The sequence below is a fragment of the Hemiscyllium ocellatum genome, chromosome 31, assembly GCF_020745735.1.
Source record: "Hemiscyllium ocellatum isolate sHemOce1 chromosome 31, sHemOce1.pat.X.cur, whole genome shotgun sequence".
Classification (NCBI taxonomy): Eukaryota; Metazoa; Chordata; class Chondrichthyes; order Orectolobiformes; family Hemiscylliidae; genus Hemiscyllium; species Hemiscyllium ocellatum.
Genome location: NC_083431.1, coordinates 50,146,250 through 50,173,966, shown reverse-complemented (window position 1 = coordinate 50,173,966; position 27,717 = coordinate 50,146,250). Strand labels below are relative to the sequence as shown.

The following is a 27,717-nucleotide window of genomic DNA, read 5'->3' as shown; positions in this document are numbered from 1 at the left end:
GGCCGAAGGGCCTGTTTCCACACTCTAATCTAATCTAATTTTTTCTGCATGGACCACATTACTTGACACCATTTGTGACAACCCAAAAACAGTAAAATAATGCAGCATCCTTCCAATTGGAATGCTCCAATATACCCATCAAACATCACAGTTACTACATAAAACTACCAATGCTCTCAGTTGGAAGTCATTGCAAAAGATCTAAACAGTTAAAGTACATTTTCCCTTCAGTGTTTACAGTGAGGCAAGTCACAAGGTGGAAGGCTCAAAGATTCTGAAAGTTGCAGAATGTCAAGGCATGTTTTCATTCAATTCATATTGTCGTCATACATTTTAAAAATGGACACCACCCAATCCTGATGCAAGCCAGATTACAAATTTTTCTATACTGTCTTACCTTGGCACAGAAATTGCAATTTTAGTGTGACAATGATTTGATTCAAGTTAGACAAGCTAAGACTAGTGGGTTTTGGACATAACTTTCACCTGATGAAATACAGTAAAGCAAAATTTCTGCTTTTAGACTCTCTAGTGCAGCTAAAAAGGAGAGGATGCTTGCATCGGGGAGAGAGCATGGTACAACAAAATTATGTAGAAAATTAGTGGGGCCACATATACCAACATGCTTGATTCACAAGCTTAAATGCTTTTACAGTTTTGGAAGCACAGCGTTTGATTAAAAATCATCACCAGAGCCTATTCCAGCACAAATACAAAAAGTGGTTTTCTTTTCTCAGGCAAGAAAACAACAGAGTGGGTGTGACTACACACACCCAGAATCTACCTCTCTTATTTCCAAAAAGGTCTATAATAGGTGTGAATCATCATCTTGGGTATGTTTTTTTTAAAAAGAAACAGAGTCCAAGTCCAAAATGCTGGTCAGGTTATAAGTTTCTTATTGAACTCTTCTGGATTCATTGTTGTTGCAATTTCAGTGTCACGGGCTCATGAAATGACTGCACAGAGAACAGTATCCGATCACCAAGTCACTCTTTATTTACTGGTGCACAGGACACTGGCTGTAGTCAGCCAACTCACAGTCAGTCACTTGAACAGAGGAGATTCAAAATCTCCTAGTTATATTGGTCTTTCCGGGTTAACAACCAAATCAAGGGCCTCGTAGTCAACAGGATTCACCTGGTCCCAATCACTAATTCACATTACCAGGAGGAGTGAGCTGTAGAGCATTTTACATTGTCCCTTTCCCAGTCCCCATCTCCATTGGCACCAATATGACAGGTACTACCCTCCAGTAACTTGGTGACACTAGTTACAGGGAAGTGTTACCTAACCATTGCTCAAATGGTTCTTATTATATGTAACACTTAACCCACATTCCATTTGCTGTTAGCAAAGTAATTGGAACAATGAAGGCTTACAAATCTGGCATATTCAATTTCAATTAATGATCTCTGAATTGGTTTATATGTAATTCTACACAACAGGCTGTGAACTTGCAATCCTCCTTAACATGCAATGTGAACAAGGACAAGTAAATAAGACATTTAAAGCAAAGCTTAGTATCCATGAGAGATCAGAGCTACCCAAAATGCATCACATTAGAAATCATCAGCTGACAATGGTGGATTGGTCCACTAAGGGATAACGAAGGAAGGCTGTGTGTCGAATCTGAGAGAATGGGTGAGATTCTGAATGATTACTTTGCATCAGTGTTCACGGAGGAGAGGAACATGAATCTTGAGATTAGAGATAGAAGTTTGGTTACTCTGGTTCACGTTGACATAAGTAGGGAAGAGGTGTTGGGTAGGCTAGAGATTAAGGTGAACAAATCCCCAGGACCAGATGGGATTCTATTGCAGGTTGCTGAGGGAGGCGAGAGAGGAAATAGCTGGGGCCCTGACAGATATCTTTGTGGCAGCCTTAAATACAGGTGAGGTGCCAGAGGACTGGAGAATTGCTCATGTTGTCCCCCTGTACAAGGCGGGTAGTACAGATATTCCAGGTAACTACAGACCAGTGAGCCTGACATCGGTGGTGGGAAAGTTGCTGGAGAAGTACGGAGGGATAGGATCTATTTATATTTAGATAAGAATAGGCTTATCAGCGATAGTTTTGTACGGGGGAGATCATGCCTTACCAACTTGATAGAGTTCTTCGAGGAAGTGACCAAGTTGATAGATGAAGGAAGGGCTATTGATGTCATATACCTGGACTTTAGTAAGGTTCCCCATGGTAGACTAATGGAGAAAGTGAAGTCACATTGTGTGCAGAGTGTTCTAGCTAGGTGCATAAAGAACTGGCTGAGCAACAGGAGACAGAGAGTAGTAGTTGAAGGGGGTTTCTCGAAATGGAGAAAGGTGACCAGTGGTGTTCCACAGGGGTCAGTGTTGGGGCCACTGTTGTTTGTGATATACATAAATGATCTGGAAGAGGGCACTGTTGGTCTGATCAGCAAGTTTGCAGATGACACGAAGATTGGTGGAGTAGCAGAAAGCATAAGGGACGGTCAAGAATACAGGAGGATATAGAAAGACTGGAGAGTTGGGTGGAAAAATGGCAGATGGTTTTCAACCCAGACGAATGGGAGGTGATGCATTTAGGCAAGACTAATTCTAGAGCGAATTATACAATGAAGGGAAGAGTCTTGGAAAAAGTTGATGGGCAGAGAGATCTAGGAGTGCAGGCTCATTGTACCCTGAACGTTGCTGAACAGGTGGATAGAGTGGTCAAAAAGGCATATAGTATGCTTGCCTTCATGGGGTATTGAGTATAAGAGCTGGCAGGTCACGTTAACATTATACAAGACATTGGTTCGGCTGCATTTAGAATACTGTGTACATTCTGGTCACCACATTACCAAAAGGATGTGGACGCTTTGGAGAGGGTGCAGAGAAGGTTTACGAAGATGTTGCCTGGTATGGAAGGTGCTAGCTATGAAGAGAGGATAGGTTAGGTTTATTTTCAATAGAAATAAAAAGATTGGGGGAACCTGATTGAAGTTTATAAAATCATGAAGGATATAGACAGGGTGGACAGAGACGAGCTTTTTCCCAGGGTGAAGGATTCAATAACAAGAGGTGATGCTTTCAAGGTGAGAGGTGGAAAATTTAAAGGGGGATACAGGCAACAAGTACTTCACAGAGAGGATGGTGGGCGCCTGGAGCAGAGGTGGTAGAGGCAGGCACGGTAGATTCATTTAACATGAGTCTGGATAAATGCATGAGAAGGTGGGGAGTAGAGGGATACAGATACTTAGGAATTGACCGACAGGTTTAGACAGTACATTTGGATCCGCTCAGGCTTGGAGGGGCCGAAGGGCCTGTTCCTGAGCTGTAAATTTTCTTTGTTTTATCACTACCACTCTTCCTCAAGAAATAGGCAGATGATGACCCGAAAGCGGTCTTGAATTATTATTAAGGGGTTCAATTGATTTAAAAAGAGAGAAATTATTTCCACTTGAGTTGGGATTGGTGGGGGTGGGGGTGGGGGTGGGGGTGGGGGGGAAAGGTAGGGAAGGAGGAGTATCTCTCAAACTCTGATCACAAGTCACCAGTAAAACATGAAACTCTAAAATTCAACACAAACCTCTTTACAAATGTTAAAATGCTAGACTCGTTACCTCACGGAGTAGTCGAAGTGAACGGATGTAATTAAAAAGGAAGGTCAATAGCTTGAGGTGAAAGGGATTAGATTCGATCCCCTACATTATGGAAACAAGCCCTTTAGCCCAACAAGTCCACATGGACCCCCCAAAAAGTAACCCACCCAGACCCATTCCCCTACCCTACATTTACCCCTGACTAATGCACATAATTACTCCAGGCAATTTAGCATGGCTAATTCACCTAACCTGCACATCTTTGGATTGTGGGAGGAAACCCACGCAGACACGAGGAGAATGTGCAAACTCCACACAGGCAGTTGTCATAGGCTGGAATCGAACCTGGGTCCTTAGTGCTGTGAGGCAGCAGTGCTAACCACAGCCACCATGCCACCCTTCGAAAACTACGTCAATAAGCAAGATGAATAGAATACAAGGGAGTGTGTGTAGAGGTTTAACAGGCATTGACTAGATGAGGTTAGCAGTGTACAAACTGGCTGTTCAGCCTATCAAAGCACAATATCTTTAAGCAAGCAGAGTACATAGCGTGATGCTTGGTAGGACTGAGAAAACTTGAATTAACGATGGGTTTCATGTTCCTGACAGGGGGAGGTTACTGGCTTGACACTACTATTTTAACATCCAAAAGGTTGGGATGTTTTACATCAAAAAAGTTGTATTTTCAATCTTTACTGCATGGACCTGGAGCACTTGATGCTATGAAAAGGGTTCAGCCCAGCATCAAGTGCACTTACCAAGGTGGAGGCAATGTCCTCAAGCCCACTCTCCAGGGCAAGCCACAATGGTGCATTTCCCTTCTCATCTGGTACAGACATATCTGCACCACGGGTACAAAGAGCATCAACCACAAGTGGCAACTGGTTCTTGATGGCCAACTGAAGAGCTGTCTCACTGTCACGGGTTCTGACAAAAATAAAACAAACATCAAGACCAAAAAAAAGAGAGAAACGATTAAGAAATATTTATTATGGGGAAAAGGTTAGTAATGAAAACAGAATTAGAATAAGCGATTAATTGTGCAAAAAGATACAGATTACTCTTCACAATTTCCTTCTGTACAATGTATTATGCAGTAACTTACTTACCGAATGTTTATATCAGCTTGGTGTTCAAGGAGGAAGAGGGCACTCTTGCTGTCTTGCCTCTGAATTGCCATGTGCAGTAGAGTCTGACCATCTGACATGCAGTCATTAATGGCAGCCCCTGAACCCAGCAGCTGAGCTGCGATTGTATGCATGCCTGCAGGGAGAGTGCAGTTAGTCCGGTGGTTAAACCTTTAGACTTCACATTGCAGAGAAGTCATGGGATTATTTAAAATGCAACTTGCAATTTCTTTCCCAAAAAAATTCTGAGGTCACCCCAGAGATCTTTTAAATTGACTGATGTGGATTAAGCTGAGCCATGTTTCGCAAAAGATATAGGGTAATGTATTTTGACTGCAAAATACCCTACCAACTTATCAAATCACTATCGCCAATAACATCAAATCGGATCATGACAGTTTATAGATATCTTCCTGCCCCTTCACATCAGGATCACCCCAGGTTACAAGAACACCCACTGCACTGAAACAAATATTTATAAAGAATTTCCAAAAAGTCAGTCACAAGGATAAAAGGAAAGGAGTTTAACACAATGTACATTCACAGGTACCTGTCCATAGAGCCAGCCCAAGGACTGTTTGATCTCTTGAATCTTTGAGACTGAAGTCAGGAATGATTTGTAGGTTACTGGTAGCATGAAGTGCATTTGCTGAGTTCAATAGAAAAAAACATTAGTCTTCTTCACCTCTGTTTTTCAGATCAAAAAGCCAGTTTCAATTATGATTGGCATAAAATGATTGGACCGAAGCAAGAGTTCAAAAGCAACTACTTAACGGTCAGGTCTTGAAGTGATCAAATCTTGCCAACTTTGTAAGCATGTTACAATGCTATGTCCCAAAATATTTTACATAAATGTTTATACAGACATGCTTTGAAAATTTAAATTACTTCTGAAATATTAATGGTTTTGTATTTCTATGGCAATGCTTTAAAGTACATCACAATATTTCAAACCACAGAAACAAAGTCATTGACAAAAGATATTTTAAAATCAATCTGTTTGGGGTATGTTATTATATATCTCTGGAACGGGTAGAAATTCATACCTGATCTTCTGGCCCAGAGGGAGGGACACTACCACCTCGCTACAAGACCCACATTGAGATAGTGCAAATTGATCTTATTTCGCAGAGTATCAAAGTTTTATCAAGAATAAAAAAACTTCTAAAGTTATGACTAGGCAAATCCCCAACAAAAACTCTTTTGGGGTGGGAAGGAGAGACAAATAAAAAGGGAGAGCCTGGAGATCCAAATAAAAAACTTAAGTTTGCCTCTCAATGTGTCCAAGCAATGCTCAACCACCTGTAGACAAGTTACCGTTCCCTCACAATTAAGAATGATAATTGATACCAAGGTGGTTAAGATTAGTGAGGGAGGAGTAACCCTACCTTTCTGCTCCAGTATCACTGACACCACGTCAGGATGGTTATGTGCTATTGCCATGTGAAGTGGAGTCTGCAGGGAGAGACCGTCCGGTGACAAACCTGTACCGACAGAAAGCGGTCGCTTGGTTTGAATGTTGGGATTTGCTCCATGCTGTAGTAGTTCTACAGTGAGATTTGCCAAGCCACGATGACATGCTGTGTGCAGGGGAGTCTCACCCTAGATAAAGCACAGCAGGAGGGGAGGAGAGATGGACAGGGAAATGGAGAAGAACAGTGCAGTCAGAGATTTTACCATGGAATGCAAATTAATTTTTAGAGAAAAACAAAGTCTGAATTTGTGCTACACAGAGTTGCTCATTGAGGAATAATCAATGTATGCAGCCTTTAAGGCTCTACGACAGGTTAGCATTTGATATGGAAAATAATTTTCTTCACCCGCTAATCTCAATGTATATTTTGTAACAAATATAAAAAGAGGACCATTGGTACTAAATGGACAATCTTTGTGCCCAAAACAGAAATTAACTGGAATGAAACAAGGCAGCCAATCAGCTTGCATCCTTATTTGGATAGCTTAGAAAGAGCTATCCAAATTGCCCACTTTCCTACACTTTTCCCATACCCCCGCAATTAATTTCATTATGCGACTTTACGAAGGGCAAAAATAGGAACAACTGGAATTGACTTTATCCAATTTCATTTCTAAATCCTTAAAATATTGCTCTCAATACACTTTAAAGCAATACTTTCCAAATCAAATAGCTACACTTAAGAATGTTTGGCCAATACCCTCAAAACTGTACTCTGGCTATTGATTTTGCTACCTTTAACAACAGTTTCTCACTATCTTCTATCATTTTGAGCATCTCTTTAAAACTCCCCCTTAATTTTTTTCTGCTCTGAATACACCAATTCCAGCTGCATCGTCACTTAACTGAAGTCTTTCAATGCTGATCCTGTCCTCCTTTGTAAGATGTGGAGGAACAGACAATGCAACATAGGAATAGTAAGGCCTATTCTGCAGATAACTAGTTCTGCAAAATTCAGGTCACAAACTGCAAATTAATTTTGTCAAAGTTGAAGATATGTGTTGGGGGGCAAGAGTTCAATCGTGATCCAAACAAGGAACAAGAGGTGGCCATTCGGCAGTTTGAGTCTGCTTCACCATTCAACACAAATCATGGTTGATCTAAACTTTAATCTCAACTCTAAATTCCTGCATATCCCCATTAATCTTTCAACTGCTTGATAAGCAAAAATCTCGACCTCTGCCACAAAAATATTTAAAGATTCTGCAACTGCCACTTTTTGAGGGAGGAAATTCTAAAAAATGTTTTTTGTTGGGGTCTCATGGTAATCTCCAGTTGCGTTGGAGTTGAATCCATGTTGTTAGGGCCACTCTACACTGCAAACCAGCTACCCAGCAAACTGGGTTAGTGAATCTTCTCTGAACTGCTTCCAATGCATTAACATCCTTCTACAAGCGAGGTGACCACACTGTATACTGTTGAGGCCAGTGTTTCTTTATTTCTCTCATTTTTGATTTGGGACTACAAACTGCAGTTGAGAATCAAAACAAAAACTTTTAACTTTGAGCAGCAGCTTATTTTGAAAAGGAGGAAAATGCAAACCAATTGAGGTTTGCATATGTGGGAACTGGCCTGGAAAGATAATGCATTCATTACTGTAAAATGACTGCAGACATTTCAGCACCAGGACATTTTAAACTCAAGGACTGGCAGTTGGTTGGACGCAGCATTGGTCAATAAAGGGGAGGCCAGTGCTGGCCGGCCAATCTCAATGTGGGGAAAAAGGTTAGCCATAGACTGATTGGTTTTGACTTGGTTTTTGGGGTAGAAGGCTATGTGCTTGGAAGCTGCTGGACTGCAAGGCTGTACGCTAGTTTTGCTCAAGTTTCCTATGTAATTACAAGAATTGTGGAACTTCCGGAGAAAATAATCACAGTTTATAAAAAATAAAGTGAATGTTCATTAGATCCTGCTGGAAGCTGTTTGCATTAACCAGTGACTTGGAAATTTGAATAAGACGCAATCTTTTGTCCCTGCAATATAAATGCAGCACTCAGGGTTTCACAGAGACCAGATACTCAAGTGTTGAAACATTATTGAACTGGCCAGTTACAACTCATTTTCTTTTTAAAATATCCCTTAACTGGGTCTGAGTTGGGGTATGGAGTTGGGTTTAAATCATGAACATTAAATTAGATTATCTTAGGGCTTAGCTTTGCTCTGTTAAAGTTACAATATTAAGAATAAACTGCTATATCTAAGTTATAAAACTTTGGAGTCTAATATCTATTCTTCTTAAAGTCTGGTTAGGAAAAATGGGGCAATTTTGAGTCTTGAATGTTTGGGATTTACACCAATGAAATTAGTGATAGACTGTTTTAGTTTGCCTTGATCTTGCTGCCCAACAGTCCGCCAAATGAAATCTCACCAATGCCCTGCATAACTCAAGCATAATCTCCCTTCTTTTACATTCAATTCCAATTCAGTCAAATATGGCACATTTTGTAGTAGGGTCAACTGGAACTAAGTGTAGAAATACATAGATATCTGGAAAGGGAGATATTATTTGCCCCGAATAATTACTTTCTAAAGCATGTTACAAGCAACAGGTTGAAGGCTTGTAGCTAAGACTCAATGTTCAAGTCCCTCTTTTCCAATTCACATCTTGTCCACATGTTCAATCAGGGTGACTGGATAACAAAACAGGGGAGAAGTTTTTTTGGTAAATTTCTCCTTTCACCCTAATTCAGACAAGCTATCATAAACCTCTTTGGGGTTCTTCTGTCTGACTGGTTTGTCAACATACTAAGTGGTACCTTCACCCATTAACGGAGGGAAACATGCACTTGCTCTGTGAGCATATGCAAAACTACTTAAGCAGTTTCATTCTCCACTGCAGCTACTCTATGTTAAACTCTGTTCTATGTAATCAATTGAGAGACAAAGCAAACGCAGCCCATACACAACAGAAGTTGCGAACCATTAATGTACTGTATTTGGATAAATGATTTAAATGGAGGGAAAAACATAAGTTAAAGACAATTCCTTAAAATATTAACTTCAAAAGACTCACCAACTGATTGGTGTGGTTAACCTTAGCCCCATGAGCAACCAGGAAGAGTGCAGCAGCTTCATTTTCAGTCTCCGATGCCCTTTGCATTAGACAATTCCCTAGCAGAGTGAAACGTGGTTTACTATGTTAGAAGCCTCTAAAGAGTATAATAGGTTGGAAAGATATCCCATTGATTACTACTTTAGTTAGATAATTGACACCTCAATTTATACTCAACATCCAGTATCACAAGTTTTACAGATTGTTAACATTCTATAGCAATTTACATGCTGAGTCAAGACTGAGCTGAAGGTTAGAGGCTGAGGAATAATTAAAACAAATTCAGTCACCATTTTAAAGGCCATACTTTCTATTATTAACTGAATATCTAGAATTTACCTTGTTAGTCAAATAGTAACCTTTGTTACAATTTTGGAAAGTTTGCAGAATTATCTGTAATACAGAGGAGTTTCACACTTGTCACAGAATAAAGCCAGTGTTAAGAACCAGCATGTGGGAGTCTGTTACCACAGGGAGGCTGTTACACTCCAGCTACCAGAGCTCCACATGAAAAAGGAGACTCTTGCTTCTATCACCTGCATTAGGCGTATGAGTGCAGGCTAATAATCAACAACTTGTTAGGCAGTGTTATAAATGCCCATTACAAGGTCTTCAAGTCCTGAGGTAAGACTGGAACCTGGTCTTCGAGGTCGGAGGTAGGGATACTACCACGGTGTCACAAAAACTCCCTTCACAAACTGGCCTCAACACCACTGGCAATTACAATATGACTGTAGGGATTCTACAACTCAGGAGTTTCTTGCAGACCAGGGTGCCTCAAATTGAAACAACGAGTTGCTGTTAGTAATCTTAGGTAGTTATACTGGAAAAATTGCAAGCAGCACATGCAGATGCAATGCTCTTGGAAATAATTCCCAAAATGACTTTCATACCACAGGCACAGATGTGAGAAGTGTTTAAACATTAACATGCTAAAAGCAACCAACCAGAGATATATTCTGGAAAGTTGTGTGAATAACTCCGACAATAAAGAGTTGGTGTTTTCCCTGAAGTTGCCAAACAGTGAACTGGGGTGTTATCAGTGGGCTACTTTGGAAAGCTACATGATCAGAACTGCTGCAGCTCAAACAACACAGGTTCACAGAAACTTCCCTCATTGATATTACATTCGAGCTTCATGAGAGTATCTAATGACTCCTAACCAAACCTACTATGCTAGAGTAAAGAACATCATATTGTGGAACAGCGGAACTATTCAATGATAAACATGCTGAAGGCGAATAGCATGGTTGTGCAGCAGGATCTTAAATTTATCAACAATTTAAACTGACCTTCATACTTAAGTTACAATATAACTTTAACCTGAACCAAAATTACAATAGTTTCTTCATTTAGGAATTTAGCAACTTGCATGTTTCCAGAAGAAATCATAACACTTTCAAATCATTAGGTTATAGAGATACACTTCAATTCTGGAGAAACAAAAAAAAAAATCCATAACTAAGCCACAATAAGATGAGGGAAACTTAAATAACCTTTAGAGTTTCATAATGTTACCCAGCTCAGAATGTTAACACTTGTCTCCACTGAAGCGGTGTGACCAGCAGTAAACATGATTAAATGTGTTCTCATCCAGCTTTGACTGTCATCAGGCACAAAACTAAACCATTTCTCTCAAAGGATAGCAAGCTAAAGGTGACACTTATTAATATGTCACTTTGGATTAGATGTTAAATTGTTTGTTCAGCTGGACATAAAACATCCTCCATCATCTTACTGAAGCACAGACTGAGTTTTACAGTGCACTGGCTTCCATTTATCTGCCAGCTTATACCAGCAGAAGCTAAATGAGTCACTAATCTGTACTGTGCCATACATTAGCTATCACACTCCCAATTTCTCCAAAGCACTTTTGGATATCGCAAAGTCAAAGAGAGGTCAGAGCAGAAATAGTAGGCCATTCAGCCCATCAAGTTTGCTCCACCAATGAGATCATGGTCAACCTGATAATCCCCAACTTCACTTTCGCGCCTTTACCCACGTAATCTTTGAAATAGTTTTTCTAATCAGTAAGAGAAGCAATCTTGAATTTATTTAACTACTAAGTCTCTGCATTAAAGAATTCCAGATTCACGATCCTCAAAAATCCTCACTTTTGCCTTAATTTCAGAATGAGGTGCTGCTCATATGTCCTTTGGTCCTAGACTCTCCCACAAGGCATAACCACCTCCACGAATACCCCATCAAGTCCCTTACGAACCTGATATTTTCAATAACGTCTACTCATTCTTCAAAACTCCAATGAGTACTACCTACTCCAATGCCCAACCTACACAACCTCTCCTCAAGATACCCAGGATCCATACCCAGGATCAGCTAAGTGAATCTTTTCTGGACTGCCTGCAATCCTGGTGTATCTGTCCTTCGATAATGGGTGCTCACAGTATTCAAAAGTCATCAAACTAGCATAGTTTTGAATTGTTTTAGCAAGACGTCCTTATTTTCATATTCCATTCCCTTTGAAATAAAGGCCAGCATTTCCATTTGCCTTTCCAATACCTGAACTTGGTGCTAGCTTTTTGCAGTTCATGCACAAGAACTTCCAATCCTTTTGAGCTGCAGTTTACTGCTGTCTTTCCCCATTTAAATACTATTCAGCTCCTCTACTCTTCCAGCTAAAGTACATAACATCTATTCCACCTGCCAAGCTTTTGTTAACTCTTAACTGGTGTGCATCCCTTTGTAGATGGTGACATCCTCATCACCACTCTGGTCAGCTATTTTCATTTTATCCTTAAGCTAGACAATAGCACATTCACTTTTCTCATCCCACTGAGGAACATACGTTATAAATACTTGTGGTCCCAGCAATGATCCCTGTGGCAATCGGCCAATTACAGCTGCAATAAATTTGCCAAACAGGATTGCCCTTCAAGATGCTATATGACTCTACTCGACTACATTATGTATTTCTCCATGCTCTACCATTAAATCCTTTAGACTCTAACATTACCCGAATAAACAGATGTTAAGGTGGCTGGCCTACGTTTTTTTTTTAAAATCTGACCCCTTTTGTACAGCAAATGGCATTGGTTGTCCCAATTCTGACTTTTTCAAAACCGAAGGACTCTTGGAAGATTACTAGTAGACCATTATCACTAGAGCTACCTCCTTTACAATCCTACTATAAAAACCCATCAATCTTTAGACGCATTAGTACACCTAGAACACTTCTCTAGTGATATTGATTGGAATGTTATTTTTGGAATCCTCAGTCTTCATGGTAGACGCCAATATTTATTCAACTCCTCAGCTGCAAACCTATGTCCACTCTGGCCCCATTCTCAGTTTCTAAATAAAGACATTGTCCACCTTGACATTACTTGCTACTTTCTCCTCAATTTATTCTGGTTTTGGGTCATCTTTTGTGGGCTTTTAAAATGTTCCTACTTCTCTGGTTTACCACTAATTTTTACCATATTGTATTAGCTAACTTGGTTTGATTAGAAGATAGATAATTGCTGTATGCATTCTGACAAGCTACTGCTCACGACTGTATATATGCCATACTACCATACATCAACAGCATTTCCGAACTGACAGCCAGACTACTGCGACCACTAAGACTCATAGCACACAAACCAACAGCCACTCTCAGACAACTCACCAGAACGAAGGACCCGATACCCAGCATGAGCAAAACCAATGTCGCGTACAAAATCCCATGCAAGGACTGCACAAAACACTACACAGGACAAAACAGGAAGACAGCTAACGATCCGCATCCATGAACACCAACTAGCCACAAAACGACACGACCAGCTATCCTTAGCAGCCACACACTCCGATGACAATCAACATGAGTTCGACTGGGACAACACTACTATTATAGGACAAGCCAAACAGAACAGCCAGGGAATTCCTAGAGGCATGGCACTCATCCACAGATTCAATCAATAAGCACATCGACCTGGACTCAATACACTGACCACTGCAGCGGACAGCTGGAACTGACAACCGGAAGCGGCAGATTCAAACGATTACAAATGCCAGAGGAAATATCACAGAAGCGCTTCACAGGAGGCTCCCAAGCACTGAGGATGTCACCTAGACAGGGAACGAAACATCTGCAACAAAATTCCCAGCTCGGCGAACAGAACCACAACAACGAGCACCCGAGCTACAAATCTTCTCACAAACTTTGAGCATCACTTCCCTGGATGAATGCAGCTACATTCAAAGGCTGGCTCGAGTCCAAAGTTTGATGGCTTCTCTGGTTTGATGCCCATCCCCGCATCACCAGCTTATAGAAACTGCAGTTTATCCTGTAGGCCTTTCAAACGAATAGTTCCTCTGATTTTTCTCTGCACTGCAAAACCAGCTTGTTGCAGGGCACATTACATTGTTGATTATGGTACAACTTAAAAGGTGAGGATTGGTGTGCACACATGTAATTTTCCCGCTGGTGTATTTGCTAGTTTCTCACCCTTTGCATCTGGGGCATCTGGATTACTACCCCGTTTAATTAGTTTTGCTGCAAAACTATTCTCATCAAATGAAGTGCCATTCACAACTGGAACGTCATCAAATGGGTTCACCGACTGATCGGAGTCCACGGTTATATCCTGGAGTGCTAACCATAGCGCCGTGCTTCCTTCATGGTCCTTCAGCTCCAGGTCAATTCTGGAAAAATACATTTGCCAAAGACATTTTAGAAAACAATTTCACTTCAAGCAGCGAAGTGTTTTCAGAAGAAGCAATGAAGAAATTAGTGATTCATACGTACTGTTTACATTGCAGTAGCTGTGTGAAAACATACTCATTGCCTGCCAGTATAGAAGTGTGTAAAGGCGTCCTGTGTAAACAAGGAAAAGATCTCAGTGGAAGGAGTTAACAACCAATACATAGCTTTTGTAATAGTACTGCTACACAATTTGACCGAATAAAGATGGTTTTAGCAAATTTTCAGCTAAACAATGCATCATTCACAGGATTAAAGCAACCAGTTTATTTGCAGCTCCTTCAAAAGGTCAGTTAGATTTGGACAGGTTATACGATTAAGGTCAGGGCCCCAATTCCAAAACCGGTAGGATGACAACCAGACAGTGTTGCTACTTCTACTTACTACAACAACTGCCAGTACTACTTAAATGGGCCGACAGCGCTCCACAACAATCTAGCAGAAGGCATGGCAGTGACAAGGAAAACGAAAGGAGTGCGAAAACATACAAGGGGAGAAATACTGGTAGAACACACACTTAGTTCCAATTTATCACAATATAGATAGGAGAGAGGACAGTGACAACTGCTGCTCACCGTCCTTTGTTGTCCTGCATGTTTGAATTGGCTGATGCTTCCAAGAGCGCTTGTGCAATACGTGCCATTCCTGCCATTGCTTCTACTGAATGCTTTTTCAGACTGTATGAGGCCACAAGGTGAAGAGGTGTCTCCTGCTGTCCATACGTAGCAGCATTCACACGAGCACCATTGCGAATTAGGAAGCTAGCCGAAAATTCATCACCTGTATTAAAGGAGTCCCAAAAATATTTGGTTCAAATTTAAGTGTGATAAGGCTGTATAAAAACTTATGAAAAATAAAGATATTTTGCAGAAATGTCCACACTATAGTTTGCAATGTTCCAATTACCTTGAAACAGAGTTTGACAAGGAAGTAAAGGACCACAGTAGTGTTCTATACTGTCCAAACTGGGAAGCAGACTACCAAAAGAATCGATTACAAAAGCAGCCTGGTTTGATGCAAGGGAAGTAAAATCTAATAAAAGTGTAGGAAGATTAGATATGTGAACTGCATGTACAAAACCCAGTATAAATCAGTATAGCATTGTTATCACCAAATATTTCTGTGGATGCTGTAATTGGAGCAGCCAACCAGATCAATGTTCCATCTACAGAGTGAAATGACTTCAGGTTCAAAGAGTCAAATACACAAATTCCTAATTATCAGGAAGGCATGGGCTACCAGTAGGTAGAACCCAGAACTAGTCTAAGCCCAACTTTCTACTTTAGTAGGGCAGAATCTTTTACTTTTGCAGGAAACTAGTTTGAGACAAATATATTTGGCATAATAAAGCCACTCCAATACATGAACAGAATTCCACCAGTTAAAACATGCACATTCCAATTTCCTCTCAGCACTCAACAGATACATTCAATATTCCTCTCTAATTCCACTCAAACCAAACCAATACAGCACACCAAGACAGCAATATCATTCTGTTCTCAGTAAACACAAGTATAGGAGCATGATTCAATTGTTTGGCTCAACTAATATTCAATTTGTTGTTGTTTGTGGAGGAGTATGGATTCTGACACCAACAATGTGAATTCTAAATCTTACACCAAGTGGGAAACAAATGGCTCTTCAATGTTCCATGTGTGCCTAGGGAAAAAAGGATCAACACCACTGCAAACAGGATTGAAATGTTAACATTTTTGGGGTGTTTGACATTCAAACTGATCTTTGTTCAGAATACTGAAGAATGGCCCAAGTTTGCACGTAGTTGAAAAATTACTACAGTTCTAAAGATTAGCATTTAACTACAAAGTTAAAGAATTAAATCCCACTTGGCACAAGTTTTAGAATTCACATGTTGGTGTCAGATTCCATACACCTCCACAAACATCAAATTAAATATTAGTTGAGCCAAACAATTGAATCACGCTCCGACACATGCATTTACTGAGAACAGAATGATATTGCTGTTTTGGTGTGCTGTATAGTGCATGTACAACAAAAAAGTGCCTTAAATCCATGCTAGCACTTCAATCACATCCCAATATAGCTTCCCACTCCTTTCTCCACAATTTTCCAACTCTTCCATTTATACAGGTAGCTTTAAGTACTCTAAATAGAGTCATAGAGATGTACAGCATGGAAACAGACCCTTCGGTCCAACTCGTCCATGCCGACCAGATATCCCAACCCAATCTAGTCCCACCTGCCAGCACCTGGCCCATATCCCTCCAAACCCTTTCTATTCATATACCCATCCAGATGACTTTTGAATGTTGCAATTGTACCAGCCTCTACCGCTTCCTCTAGCAGCTAATTCCATACATGGACCAGTGTGAAACAAAAGGTCTCTTTTATATCTTTCCCATTTCACCCTAAACCTATGCCCTCTAATTCTGGACTCTCCCACTCCAGGGAAAAGAAAGACTTTGTCTATTTACCCTATCCCTGCCCCTCAATTTTGTAAACCTCTATAAAGGTCTCCCCTCAGCATCCGACGCTCCAGGGAAACCATTTGATAACAATTATTGCATTTTTCTGCTGAGCTCCCTCAGCAGCCTGAAAACACTTTCCCTCCAAAATATGAAGGTTTCATGCCTTCCTGTAGAGGTTGTTACTGAAACAGCAGTTGGGCACACACACTAAATGGAGTCAGTGACCCTGGGAGGGCAGGTGGGAAACTGTCTGGAGACTGCCTCGTATCAATTCCTAACTGGCAGGTAAATCCCTGCTGTCAAAGAATTGCTGTCGTTTCCAGGAGGAGTGAGGGATGCTTAAAGCAAGCTGCAAACTTTATCTAAAAGTAAAATACACAAATCCAACTTTACCGAGTTGACAGTTAAAACTATTTATGTGCAAAGATGTGGCAGTTGACAGGCATGAAAATTTAGAAATTTCCAATGCATAACCATCCAAGCATGGGAGAACAAATGTTGGGTCTGAAAGCAGAAAGATATTAATGATGGAAGGTCACTAATCTGGAGTATCAATGCCCTCTCCACACGTTGCCTTAATTCCTGAATATTTACAGCAGCTTTTTTTTCTCTAATGCCAAATTAATGCTACATTCCATAGCATCAAGTGGATCAAAGTCAGAACAAAATGAAAGGCTCAAGTTTTATTAATAAACTGTACAGCAACCCCAATTCCTCTTCCCTCCACAAGATGGCAACCTGCACATGCTATTTAAGCAATCCTGGATACAGCTGGCAAAACTAAGTGTCCTAAGATTTAAATGCAAGCTTATTCTTTGCAGTTATATGCAAAACCTTCACTTGTATACAATTAAAAGTTATACACCTAATATAAAGTAGCCTCAGGCTGTTTCTCAACAAATCGTAACACCACAACACAATTAATTTTGCACTAATGCCAAACAAGTAACAGACTCCTGCAGATAGTATAACTGTTCAAATGACAAATGATAAATCAAAGATTTTCTGTCTGCTGTCATAGGTCAATCTCATTAAGTAGCCAAAATCTCAAAACTGGTGGCGAACCACATTTTCAAACCAAATACCAAGTCACTAGCCCTCCACAGCTGAAAATGTGTTGCTGGTCAAAGCACAGCAGGCCAGGCAGCATCTCAGGAATAGGAAATTCGACGTTTCGAGCATAAGCCCTTCATCAGGAATGACACAATACTTCACTTTTCCAAGCTTCTCATCAGTTCAGTGATGCCCTCACCTCCTATAAATCTGTCCATTTAATCCTCATCCCTCTCCCACTCCTATTACAAGATTCCCACATTAGCTTTTAGTTCCAAGGTGAATATATCTGAAGCAGACTTGTTCAGTCAGCCACCAAATGGGACTGGCCTGAATGAGGTGCCAACAGGTCAACTCACCTCTCTGCCAAAGCCACCTTCTCTTCACTAATGGTCTCCTTTATCCACTCTCCAAATGCAAGGAGCTCATAGGAGCTGGGAGCTTGTCACCCAGATTAATTCTAACCACTCAGAAGTCTGGCCTTTCTCTCAACTCCACAAGAATCCCCAGCTTAAGTTCTCAGCTCTACCCCATGAGTAACACTCTTGTTCCCAAAAGGCAACTACGTTTTTTGGCTGCAGGCCTACAGAATAAGTGCACCCCACCTTTCTGATATTTACATTTATCATTCAGGTACGTGGGCCTCTCTTACTTGGTTCTACTCATGGCTGGAGCATCTTCAGTGTGGTTTTCTCTTCCTCCCCTACCATTTAGCCTCATGAGTCACTGACAAGAACCACTTTGACCCTCTTGAATTAAGATTGTCCTTAGGTGACATCAGCCACCAACACAAGGTGGGTGGCAGCAGGCTTGAGGGGTGAGATGGCCTATTCCTGTTCTTAGACAACACAGATAGATACCTCACATAACTTCTGTTGCTTGTGTACTGTTTGCCCAGTAATAAGATGAGCCACAATTCCTGCCTACATTGACATAGTAAATTTAAAATAATGAAAGCCATCCAAAATGTTAGGACACTAAAGCTAAAATATAATCAAATCTTCTACCCAATTACCTCATAGTAAAGGTACAATATTAATATGTAGCTAAGAGCATAACACCTTTACATTCAAATTTGAGGGAGTGAAGAGTGGATCTAAGACTGCTGTTTTAAACTTTAGAAAAAAATGACAGTCTGAAAGACAGTTGTGAAAATGGACTGGAACATTCAATTGCAGGATAGGCCGGTAAAGATAGTGGCACTCATTTAAGGATGTATTTCAGAAAACTCAGAAGTGGTACACTGCATTGAAAATAGAAGACTCCAAGGAAAGCATGCACCACCCCTGGCTAAAAAAGGAAACTAAAGATACAAATATAATTGAGAGAAAAAGCAAATAATTCCAAAGTTGAGTGGCACGCCAGCAGGATTTGACAATATGTAGCACAGCACAAAAGATGACTAAAAGATGAACAAAAGTTAAAGAAATTAAAGTCATAGGGAAATCTAATAGGAAGCATAAACATGTTCCTAATGGTATTTTAAGGAAAGGGGAGCGAGAGCAAAAAGAAGGAATAGAGTGAGCATCGGTCTTCTGAGTAATTAGTAGAAGAAAAGGAGGAAAAAGATGAATTGAGCAGATATTTTGCACCTGCTTTCTTAGCAGAAAAGATGAATAACATTCCAGAAATAATTCTGAATCAGGATGGAGGAAAACATTTGAACTGGAAGCTGACAAGTCCCCAGATGGATACTAGTGGAACCTCAAGCTGAAATAGTTTTAAAAAGTGGCCGCTGAAACAGTGTTTGTTCTAAATTTGCCAAAATTCCCTAAATTCTGGAAAGAGTCCATTTGATTTGAAAACTGTAAAGGGGACTTTCTTATTCAAGGAAGAGGGACAGAAAGCAGAAACTATAGACTTAGGAAGCCTCAATACAAGTCAAGCATAGTCAACATGGTTTAGAGGGAAAAAAAAAATCATGTCTGACAACTTATTTGGGTTTTTATTTGTAGTAGCAGCAAGCACGGTGGATATAGGGAACTCTAACTGTGATTTACCTAGGTTTTGAGAGCCATCTGACAAGGTTCCACAAAGGCTACTACACAAAAGCTCATGGTGTTGGCAGTAAAACAGAATGAATAAAAGGTTAATTAGTTAAAATGAAAAAAGTTTGGCACAAATAGGCCATTTTCAGTTTGGCAAAATTTGATGAGTGGAGTGCTATAAATTAGTGCTGGGGCCTCAACGTATTTATATTAACAAACTTGGAAGAGTTGGTTGAGGGCACAAGGGTAAGTAGGAAAGTAAGGTGTGAAAAGGAATTATAAGTTAATCAGGAGAAAAAAAATGCAAAACTTGGCCGTTTTGGCAGAAGAATAGAAACAATGTTGTTATTTAAATAGAGACACTGCAGAACTCTGCAGTACAAAAGGCACATGGATGCCCTGGGACATAATCTCAAAGTTTGTATGCAAATACAGCTAGTGATTGAAGCAGCTGGGTTATTATTGCAAGGGGAATGGGATATAAAAAGTAGGGATGTTTGCCACAGTTGTACAAGACCATATATGCAGTACTGTTTACACTTCTGGTCTTATCTCAGGAAATAAATGTATCAGGGGTTCACCGAAGGTTCATTTGATTGATACTTGGAATGTGGGGGAGGTGAGAAACTGGAGAAAAACATTTAGACAGGCCTGGATCCATTGAAGCTTAGAACAAAAGATGATTTTGCCTAGGCGCAAGAGGTAAAACGGCCTACTCGGGCATCTATTTCGAATGTCTCTTTTTAAAATAAAGGCCTCTGTATAAAAAGTTGCTACCCATAGCAACCCCTTCTCAACACATCCGAAAGCACAAAATCTCCATTGCTCAGACTGACCTCCTACATCCCTCACAACCAACACACTGTGCCCTGTCCAATTAACCAACAACTTAAATACTTTGTAGCTGTGTATCCCACAGTAATCAAACTCCAATACAACATTCTCTCCTTTAAAAAAACTTTGTTTACTAACTTCTCTGAACAAACTAGTGTTTGTCTCTCAAGGTATTCGCTTTTTCTTTCCATCTGTGCATGAGCAGTAGAAGGGTCATCATGCCAGCCTCTTTGTGGATTGCCCCAGTCAAACACTTTGGGTTCAGTGTTACAAGCCACTGCAAAGGGTTGAACCAGTGAAGTCTGAGTTGGTGTCAGGGCCAGAATTGGAGAGAAAACAGGTGCTGAAAAAGGTTCAACCTTGGGAGGAAGAGGACTGGTGTATCCTTCAGATACAAAGAGGAAACCACTTCAATCGTTCTTTGACCTCATCACATGACTCATCAAAACTGAATGTGGGAAGTTCATACTGGTACAACTGAACTGGAAAGATTACAGTCATAATTATGCCTCACTTATACCAGAAAGAGAAACAGAAACAGGCTGGTGGGGGGAGAAGGAAGGGCAGTGAACGAAGAAAAAAAAAAGTGAGGGAGTGAGAAAAGGGGAGAAAAAAGGAAAAGACAAGTCCACAGCTACATTTTCAAATTAAAGCCTTCTTAGTCATAGCAACCAGACCTCCATTTTAGTTTATAGTCCCCCCTCCCCCAAAAAAAACTGTGCAATTTCTTACAACATGAACTACAAGACCGAGGAAAGCACAAAGCTGCGAGGCAGGAGGAATCAGTAGATGACTTGCCCTTAGATCACTACAAATGAAAGTCAAGTTCAAAACACCAAAGATGCACCTGGATGAAAATAGCTTTAAGGGACATGGTGGCATAGTGGGAATATTATGGATGAATAATCCAGCAGCCCAAACTAATGCTCTGGGGACTTGGGTTCAAATCTCACTATAGTAGCTGATAAATAAACAGAATTCAGTAATTCTGGAATATAAAGTTAGTCTTATCAATGGCAATCCTGAGAATGGTCATAAATAGCCATCGGTTTCACTAAGTCATAGAACCATTCAGCATGGAAACAGACCCTTCGGTCCAACTTGTCCATGCCGACCAAACATCCCAACCGCCAGCACCTGGCCCATATCCCGCCAAAACCCTTCCTATTCATGTACCCATCCAGATGCCTTTCAAATGTTGTATTTGTACTATCCTCCACTTCCTCTGGCAGCTCATTCCATACATGCACCACCCTCTCCCTGTAGTTGCCTCTTAGATCTCATATCTTTCCCCTCTCGCCCAAAACTGGTGCCCTCTAGTTCTAGACTCCCCCACCCCAGCAAAAAAAAACTTTGTCTATTTACCCTATCCATGCCCCTCATGATTTTATAAACCTTTATAAAAGGTCACCCCTCAGCCTCCGACGCTCCAGGGAAAACAGCCCCAGCCTATTCAACCTGTGTCTCTCAAATCCTCCAACCCTGGCAACATCCTCGTAAATCTTTTCTGAACCCTTTCAAGTTTCACAACATCTTTCCGATAGGAAGGAGACCAGAGTTGCACACAATATTCCAACAGAGGCCTAACCAATGTCCTGTACAGCTGCAACATGACCTTCCAACTCCTGTACTTAATATACTGACCAATAAAGGAAAGCATACTAAACATTGCCTTCACTATCCTATCTACCTGTGACTCCACTTGCATGGAGCCATGAACCTGTACTCCAAGGACTCTTGGTTCAGCAACACTCCAGAGGACCTTATCATTAAAGTGTATAAGTCTTGCTAAGATTTGCTTTCCCAAAATGCAGCACCTCATTTATCTAAATTAAACTCCTTCTGCCACTCCTCAGCCCATTGGCCCATCTGATCAAGATCCTGTTGTAATCAGGTGTAACCTTCTCCACTGCCCACTACACCTCCAATGTTGGTGTCATCTGCAAACTTACTAACTATACCTGTTATGCTCGCATCCAAATCACTTAAATAAAAGAAGAAAAGTAGAGGGCCCAGCACAGATCCTTGTGGCACTTCACTGGTCACAGGCCTCCAGACTGAAAAATAACCCTCCACACCACCTTCTGTCTCCTACCTTTGAGTCAGTTCTGTATCCAAATGGAGAGTTCTCCCTGTATCCCATGAGATCTAACCTTGCTAATCAGGCCCCCATGAGGTACATGTCAAACGCCTTACTGAAGTCCATATAGATCACATCTACACTCTACCCTCAATCTTCTTTGTTACTTCAAAACACTCAATCAAGTTTGAGACACATGATTTCCCACGCACAAAGCCATGTTGACTATCCCTAATCAGTCCTTGCCTTTCCAAATATATGTACATCCTGTCCCTCAGGATTCCCTCCAACAACTTGCCCACCACTGACATCAGGCTCATTGGTCTATAGTTCCTTGGTTTGTCCGTACCACCCTTCTTAAACAGTGGCACCACGTTAGCCAACCTCTAGTTTTCTGGCACCTCACCTGTGACTAATGATACAAATATCTTTAAAATCTGATTGAAGATTTGTAGCTCGGGTATCCGTTGTTGTGGTTCTGCTCGCCGAGCTGGAAGTTTTTGCTGCAAACGTTTCGTTCCCTGGCTAGGGAACATCATCAGTGCTGTTGGAGACTCGTGTGAAGCGCTGCTTTGATGTTTCTTCCGGTATTTATATTGGTTTGTTCTTGCCGCTTCCGGGTGTCAGTTTCAGCTGTAGTGGTTTGTGTATGGTGTCCAGGTCAATGTGTCTGTTGATGGAGTTTGGGGATGAATGCCATGCTTCTAGGAATTCTCTGGCTGTTCTCTGTCTGGCTTGTCCTATGATAGTGGTGTTTTCCCAGTCAAATTCATGTTGCTGGTTGTCTGAGTGTATGGCTACTAGAGATAGCTGGTCGTGTCGTTTTGTGGCTAGCTGATGTTCGTGGATGCGGATTGTTAGCTGTCTTCCTGTTTGTCCTATATAGTGTTTTGTGCAGTCCTTGCATGGTATTTTGTAAACTACGTTAGTTTGGCTCATGCTGGGTATTGGGTCCTTTGTTCTAGTGAGTTGTTGTCTGAGCGTGGATGTTGGCTTGTGTGCTGTTATGAGTCCTAAGGGTCGCAGTAGTCTGGCTGTCAGTTCTGAGACGCTCCTGACGTATGGTAGAGTGGCTAGTCCTTTTGGTTGTGGCATGTCCTCGTTCCTCGGTCTATCTCTTAGGCAACTTTATCACCAGATGCCTAAGAGATAGACCGAGGAACGAGGACATGCCACAACCAAAAGGACTAGCCACTCTACCATACGTCAGGAGCGTCTCAGAACTGACAGCCAGACTACTGCGACCCGGACTCATAACAGCACACAAGCCAACATCCACGCTCAGACAACAACTCACTAGAACAAAGGACCCAATACCCAGCATGAGCCAAACTAACGTAGTTTACAAAATACCATGCAAGGACTGCACAAAACACTATATAGGACAAACAGGAAGACAGCTAACAATCCGCATCCACGAACATCAGCTAGCCACAAAACGACACGACCAGCTATCTCTAGTAGCCATACACTCAGACAACCAGCAACATGAATTTGACTGGGAAAACACCACTATCATAGGACAAGCCAGACAGAGAACAGCCAGAGAATTCCTAGAAGCATGGCATTCATCCCCAAACTCCATCAACAGACACATTGACCTGGACACCATACACAAACCACTACAGCTGAAACTGACACCCGGAAGCGGCAAGAACATCCATCAACAGACACATCAACCTGGACCCCACATACAAATCACTGCAGCTGAAACTGACACCCGGAAGCGGCAAGAACAAACCAATATAAATACCGGAAGAAACATCAAAGCAGCGCTTCACACGAGGCTCCAACAGCACTGATGATGTTCCCTAGCCAGGGAACGAAACGTTTGCAGCAAAAACTTCCAGCTCGGCGAGCAGAACCACAACATACAAATATCTTAGCAAGAGGCCCAACAATCATTTCTCTAGCTTCCCAATTTCTAGGGTACATCTGATCAAGTTCTGGGGATTTATCCACTTATATGCGTTTTAAGACATCCAGTACTTCCTCCTCCGTAATATGGACATTTTTAAGATGTCCTCTATTTCTCTACATTCTATATCTTCTATGTCCTTTTCCACAGTAAAGAATGATGCAAAATACTCATTTAGTATCTGCCCCATCTCCTGCAGCTCCACACAAAGGCTGCCTTGCTGATGTTTGAGTGCCCTATTGTCTCCCTAGTTACCCTTTTGCCCTTAACGTATTTAAAAGCCATTTGGATTCTCCTTAACTCTTTGCCAAAGCTATCTCATGTCCCCTTTTTGCCCTCCTAACTCATATCCTTTAGGAAAAGGATTCTGCATTCTGTGCTGCCTCTAGCTTATACCAGGCTCCAAATTGTAAACCACGTTTTTGTGCATTAACTGCCTGCACTAATTAAGACAAAAATCACAAATGCTGACCCGGACAACAAAAGGTAGTGCAGGCAACATGGTGGTTCAGTGGTTAGCACTGCTGCCTCACAGTGCCAGGGACCTGGGTTTGAATCCGGCCTCGGTTGACTGTGTGGAGACTGCACATTGTCCCTGTCTGGCTGGGTTTCCTCTGGTTTCCTCCCAAAGTCCAAAAGATGTGCGGGATAGGTGGACTGGCCATGCTAAGTTGTCTGTAATGTCAAAGGATGTGCAAGGTAGATGGATTAGCCATGGAAAATACAGGGTTACAGGGTAAGTGGGTCTGGGTGAGATGCTCTTCAGGTGGTCAGTGTGGACTTGACAGGCCAAATAGCCTGCTTCTAAACACAGATTCTATGTATAGCCATTCCATGGAAAGCTTTCTTCTGACAAAAAGGCACCAACAGCACTCAAGCAGCTATGCACAGTGGCATTGTGTGTACAATCTACAAGATGCAACTGTCTCCCACAACCAGATTCAGCAGGAGTTTACAGAATTCTCACTTAGCTATTCATACTCAAAACCAGACTCAGACACAAAACAAAACAGACAACACCTTTCAAACCATAACTCTTACGACCTAGAAAGGACAAGACAGATGTTTGGGACATCACCACCTCGGAGTTTGCCTCAAACTCCCTCACTATCCTGAGATGGAACTACATCACTGTTCCTTCTATGCAGCAGTTCCTCAGGACTACCTACATTGGAGACTCCGCATGGAATCGAAAAACCTGGTGCACCTTCATAAATTATATTCACTGGCACAGAAGACCATCAGCATCAAGTAACGATAATCAAGCAAGGAATTAGCATCTAGAGGGAAGAGAAGGCAAAGACAAAGGGCAAAGAATCTTTCACTGCAATCTGTTTAAAAAAAGCCAGAAATTTCAGTGTTTACGTAATATCAAGCCTAACTCAAGGTAAAAGTTGCAATGCAATTTCAACAGCAGGTTTCCACAGTCTCTTTCAAAAGATCAGATTTCCAAGATTACCCAAAGCCATTTCAGCTTGTCTCCCACAACCAGGTTCAGGAGGAGGAGTTTACAGAATTCTCACTTAGTTATTCATACTCAAAACCAGATTCTGACATAAAACAAAACTCAGCAAAAAGTAAAACATAACAGGAGCAGAGTTCAGAGAAATCTTTAATACTTTTGCCAAACTTGAAGAACACAAAATTAAAAGAACTCAATACCTTAAAGACTTTACAAAAAGTCTTTATAAAGACCGATGCACACACATTAAGCAATTGAACAACGTATCAAATCTGTGCAAAGATCTTCAGGCTGCTCCTACCCAGTTTCCACAATCTACTAGCTTTGTAAACATCAACTCCTTCACGTTGTATTACCAAAACCATTGTTCGAAAAAAGTCTCAGATTTCTACCTCCTCTTCTAAACAGACAGGTGGATTAACCATGGTAAATTCTAGAAATTATGGGAAAGGGTATGGGATGGATCCCAGTGGGATGCTGTTTGGAGGGTCAGAGCAGCTTCGATAAACTAAATGGCGTCTTTCTACACCCGGCCCCTGGAGGTGGGGTGAGGAGTATCTAGACTCTAGAAAGAAAAACCAATGAGGGACAACAAATCAGCTGCCCTTAAGAGGAAGTATTTGCATGTGGAGTCTTCATCCCACACTAGGGTGGAATTTTAATGAGTACAAGCTCTTGGATATCAAACGTTTGTAAAATTGGGGACCCCTGCACAACTTTTAGCTCCGGAACCCTTTAACAGCATTGATCACCTACTGCTAATTGCCCTGCTGCTGGTGGTAATGACAAGCCACCTTCTTGAACCACTGAAAGTATATCAGGACAATGTCTGGTTTGAGAGAGAACTTGCAAGGTGGTAGTGAATTTTGAATATGGTGGATAGGGTGTTAATCAAGCAGGCTACTTTGCCTGAAGAGTATAAATTCTCCATACTTGCTCCAAACCAGACAGATCTCTAATTTTATCTGGCTCTGATAAAGTCAGCTATTCGTCTGAAATGCTAACCATGCATCTTCCCCAGAGATGTCGCTTAACCTCTCGAGTATTCCCAACATTTTCAGTTTGAGATTTCAAACCTTCCCAAAAATTTGCTTCTTTAACTTGCATCATACAGACTTTAGTAAATATGTATTTGCCAGAAAAGTGTAATATCTTTACATTAAAGAAAATAATTCAATACTGACAAGCCACAGTTACATTTTAGAGTCTGCATTGAACACACGAGTACACGACTTTGCAAGCTATTCTAGCTACCAATATATTGACCTTAACAGCCTTGCCATCACTTTACCTCTTTGGATAGCTTTGTGAAGTAAACTCCAGCCATTCTTATCAACCATGTCAACATCTGCCTTGTTATTAACCAATGTGGTTGCAATACTCTCCAGCTGTCGTGACAGTGCCAGATCCAAAGCCAGGTCTCCATTATCATCAAGTTCATTCAGTTTACCAGGCAACTGTAAAATGCAGTAATAAACAAATAGCAAGAGCAAAGAAAAACAGATTAATGTTAGAAAACAGAAAAGAAAAATAGACGCTATATCATTACACTAAATCTAACCATCTAGAAAATTAGAGCTGGTGATATTACCACAAACTTATTTCACACAGTAAATCCTTTGGACAGGAGTGTTGAGAAGAGTTTCAGTTAAAAGATACATGACAAACATACAGGATCCAATTATATAGGTCAACATGCTCAAACTATAGTTCAGGGGTTCACAAACTCAAAATTGGGCCCACCAGGTAGCTCCAGTCTATCTGCTGTTCCTGTCCAGTTTGTCTTACTAATAAAAGTTTAGAGTTTTAGTCAGGGCAGAGAAGAAAGCAAAATTTAAAAAAGGAAATTAATGTACATATGCGCAAAATAACAGATATATGCACATGTATACAGATTTAAACTTCAGATCTTGGACTGATGTTCCAGAGGCTACAATAAACCAATGAAGGTAAAGAAAACCTGTTCCTGGGAATGGATCCCTAGTTAAAATGTTTTCAAGTCAGCTTTTGTTTCAGTGCTT

The 27,717-nt window shown here is 41.1% G+C and overlaps 1 protein-coding gene across 1 annotated transcript in view; it reads right to left on the bottom strand.

Moving 5' to 3' along the window:
• Positions 1–27,717, bottom strand: part of ankfy1 (ankyrin repeat and FYVE domain containing 1) — an 83,382-nt gene that overhangs the window by 21,622 nt on the left and 34,043 nt on the right. The window contains exons 7-15 of the mRNA XM_060847908.1: positions 26,988–27,153; positions 14,490–14,694; positions 13,960–14,028; positions 13,660–13,856; positions 9,174–9,271; positions 6,075–6,288; positions 5,237–5,335; positions 4,669–4,822; positions 4,318–4,486 (exon numbers count right to left, since the gene is read on the bottom strand). Of these exons, the coding sequence (XP_060703891.1) occupies positions 4,318–4,486; positions 4,669–4,822; positions 5,237–5,335; positions 6,075–6,288; positions 9,174–9,271; positions 13,660–13,856; positions 13,960–14,028; positions 14,490–14,694; positions 26,988–27,153 (1,371 nt within the window). The remainder of the gene's footprint in view (positions 1–4,317; positions 4,487–4,668; positions 4,823–5,236; positions 5,336–6,074; positions 6,289–9,173; positions 9,272–13,659; positions 13,857–13,959; positions 14,029–14,489; positions 14,695–26,987; positions 27,154–27,717) is intronic.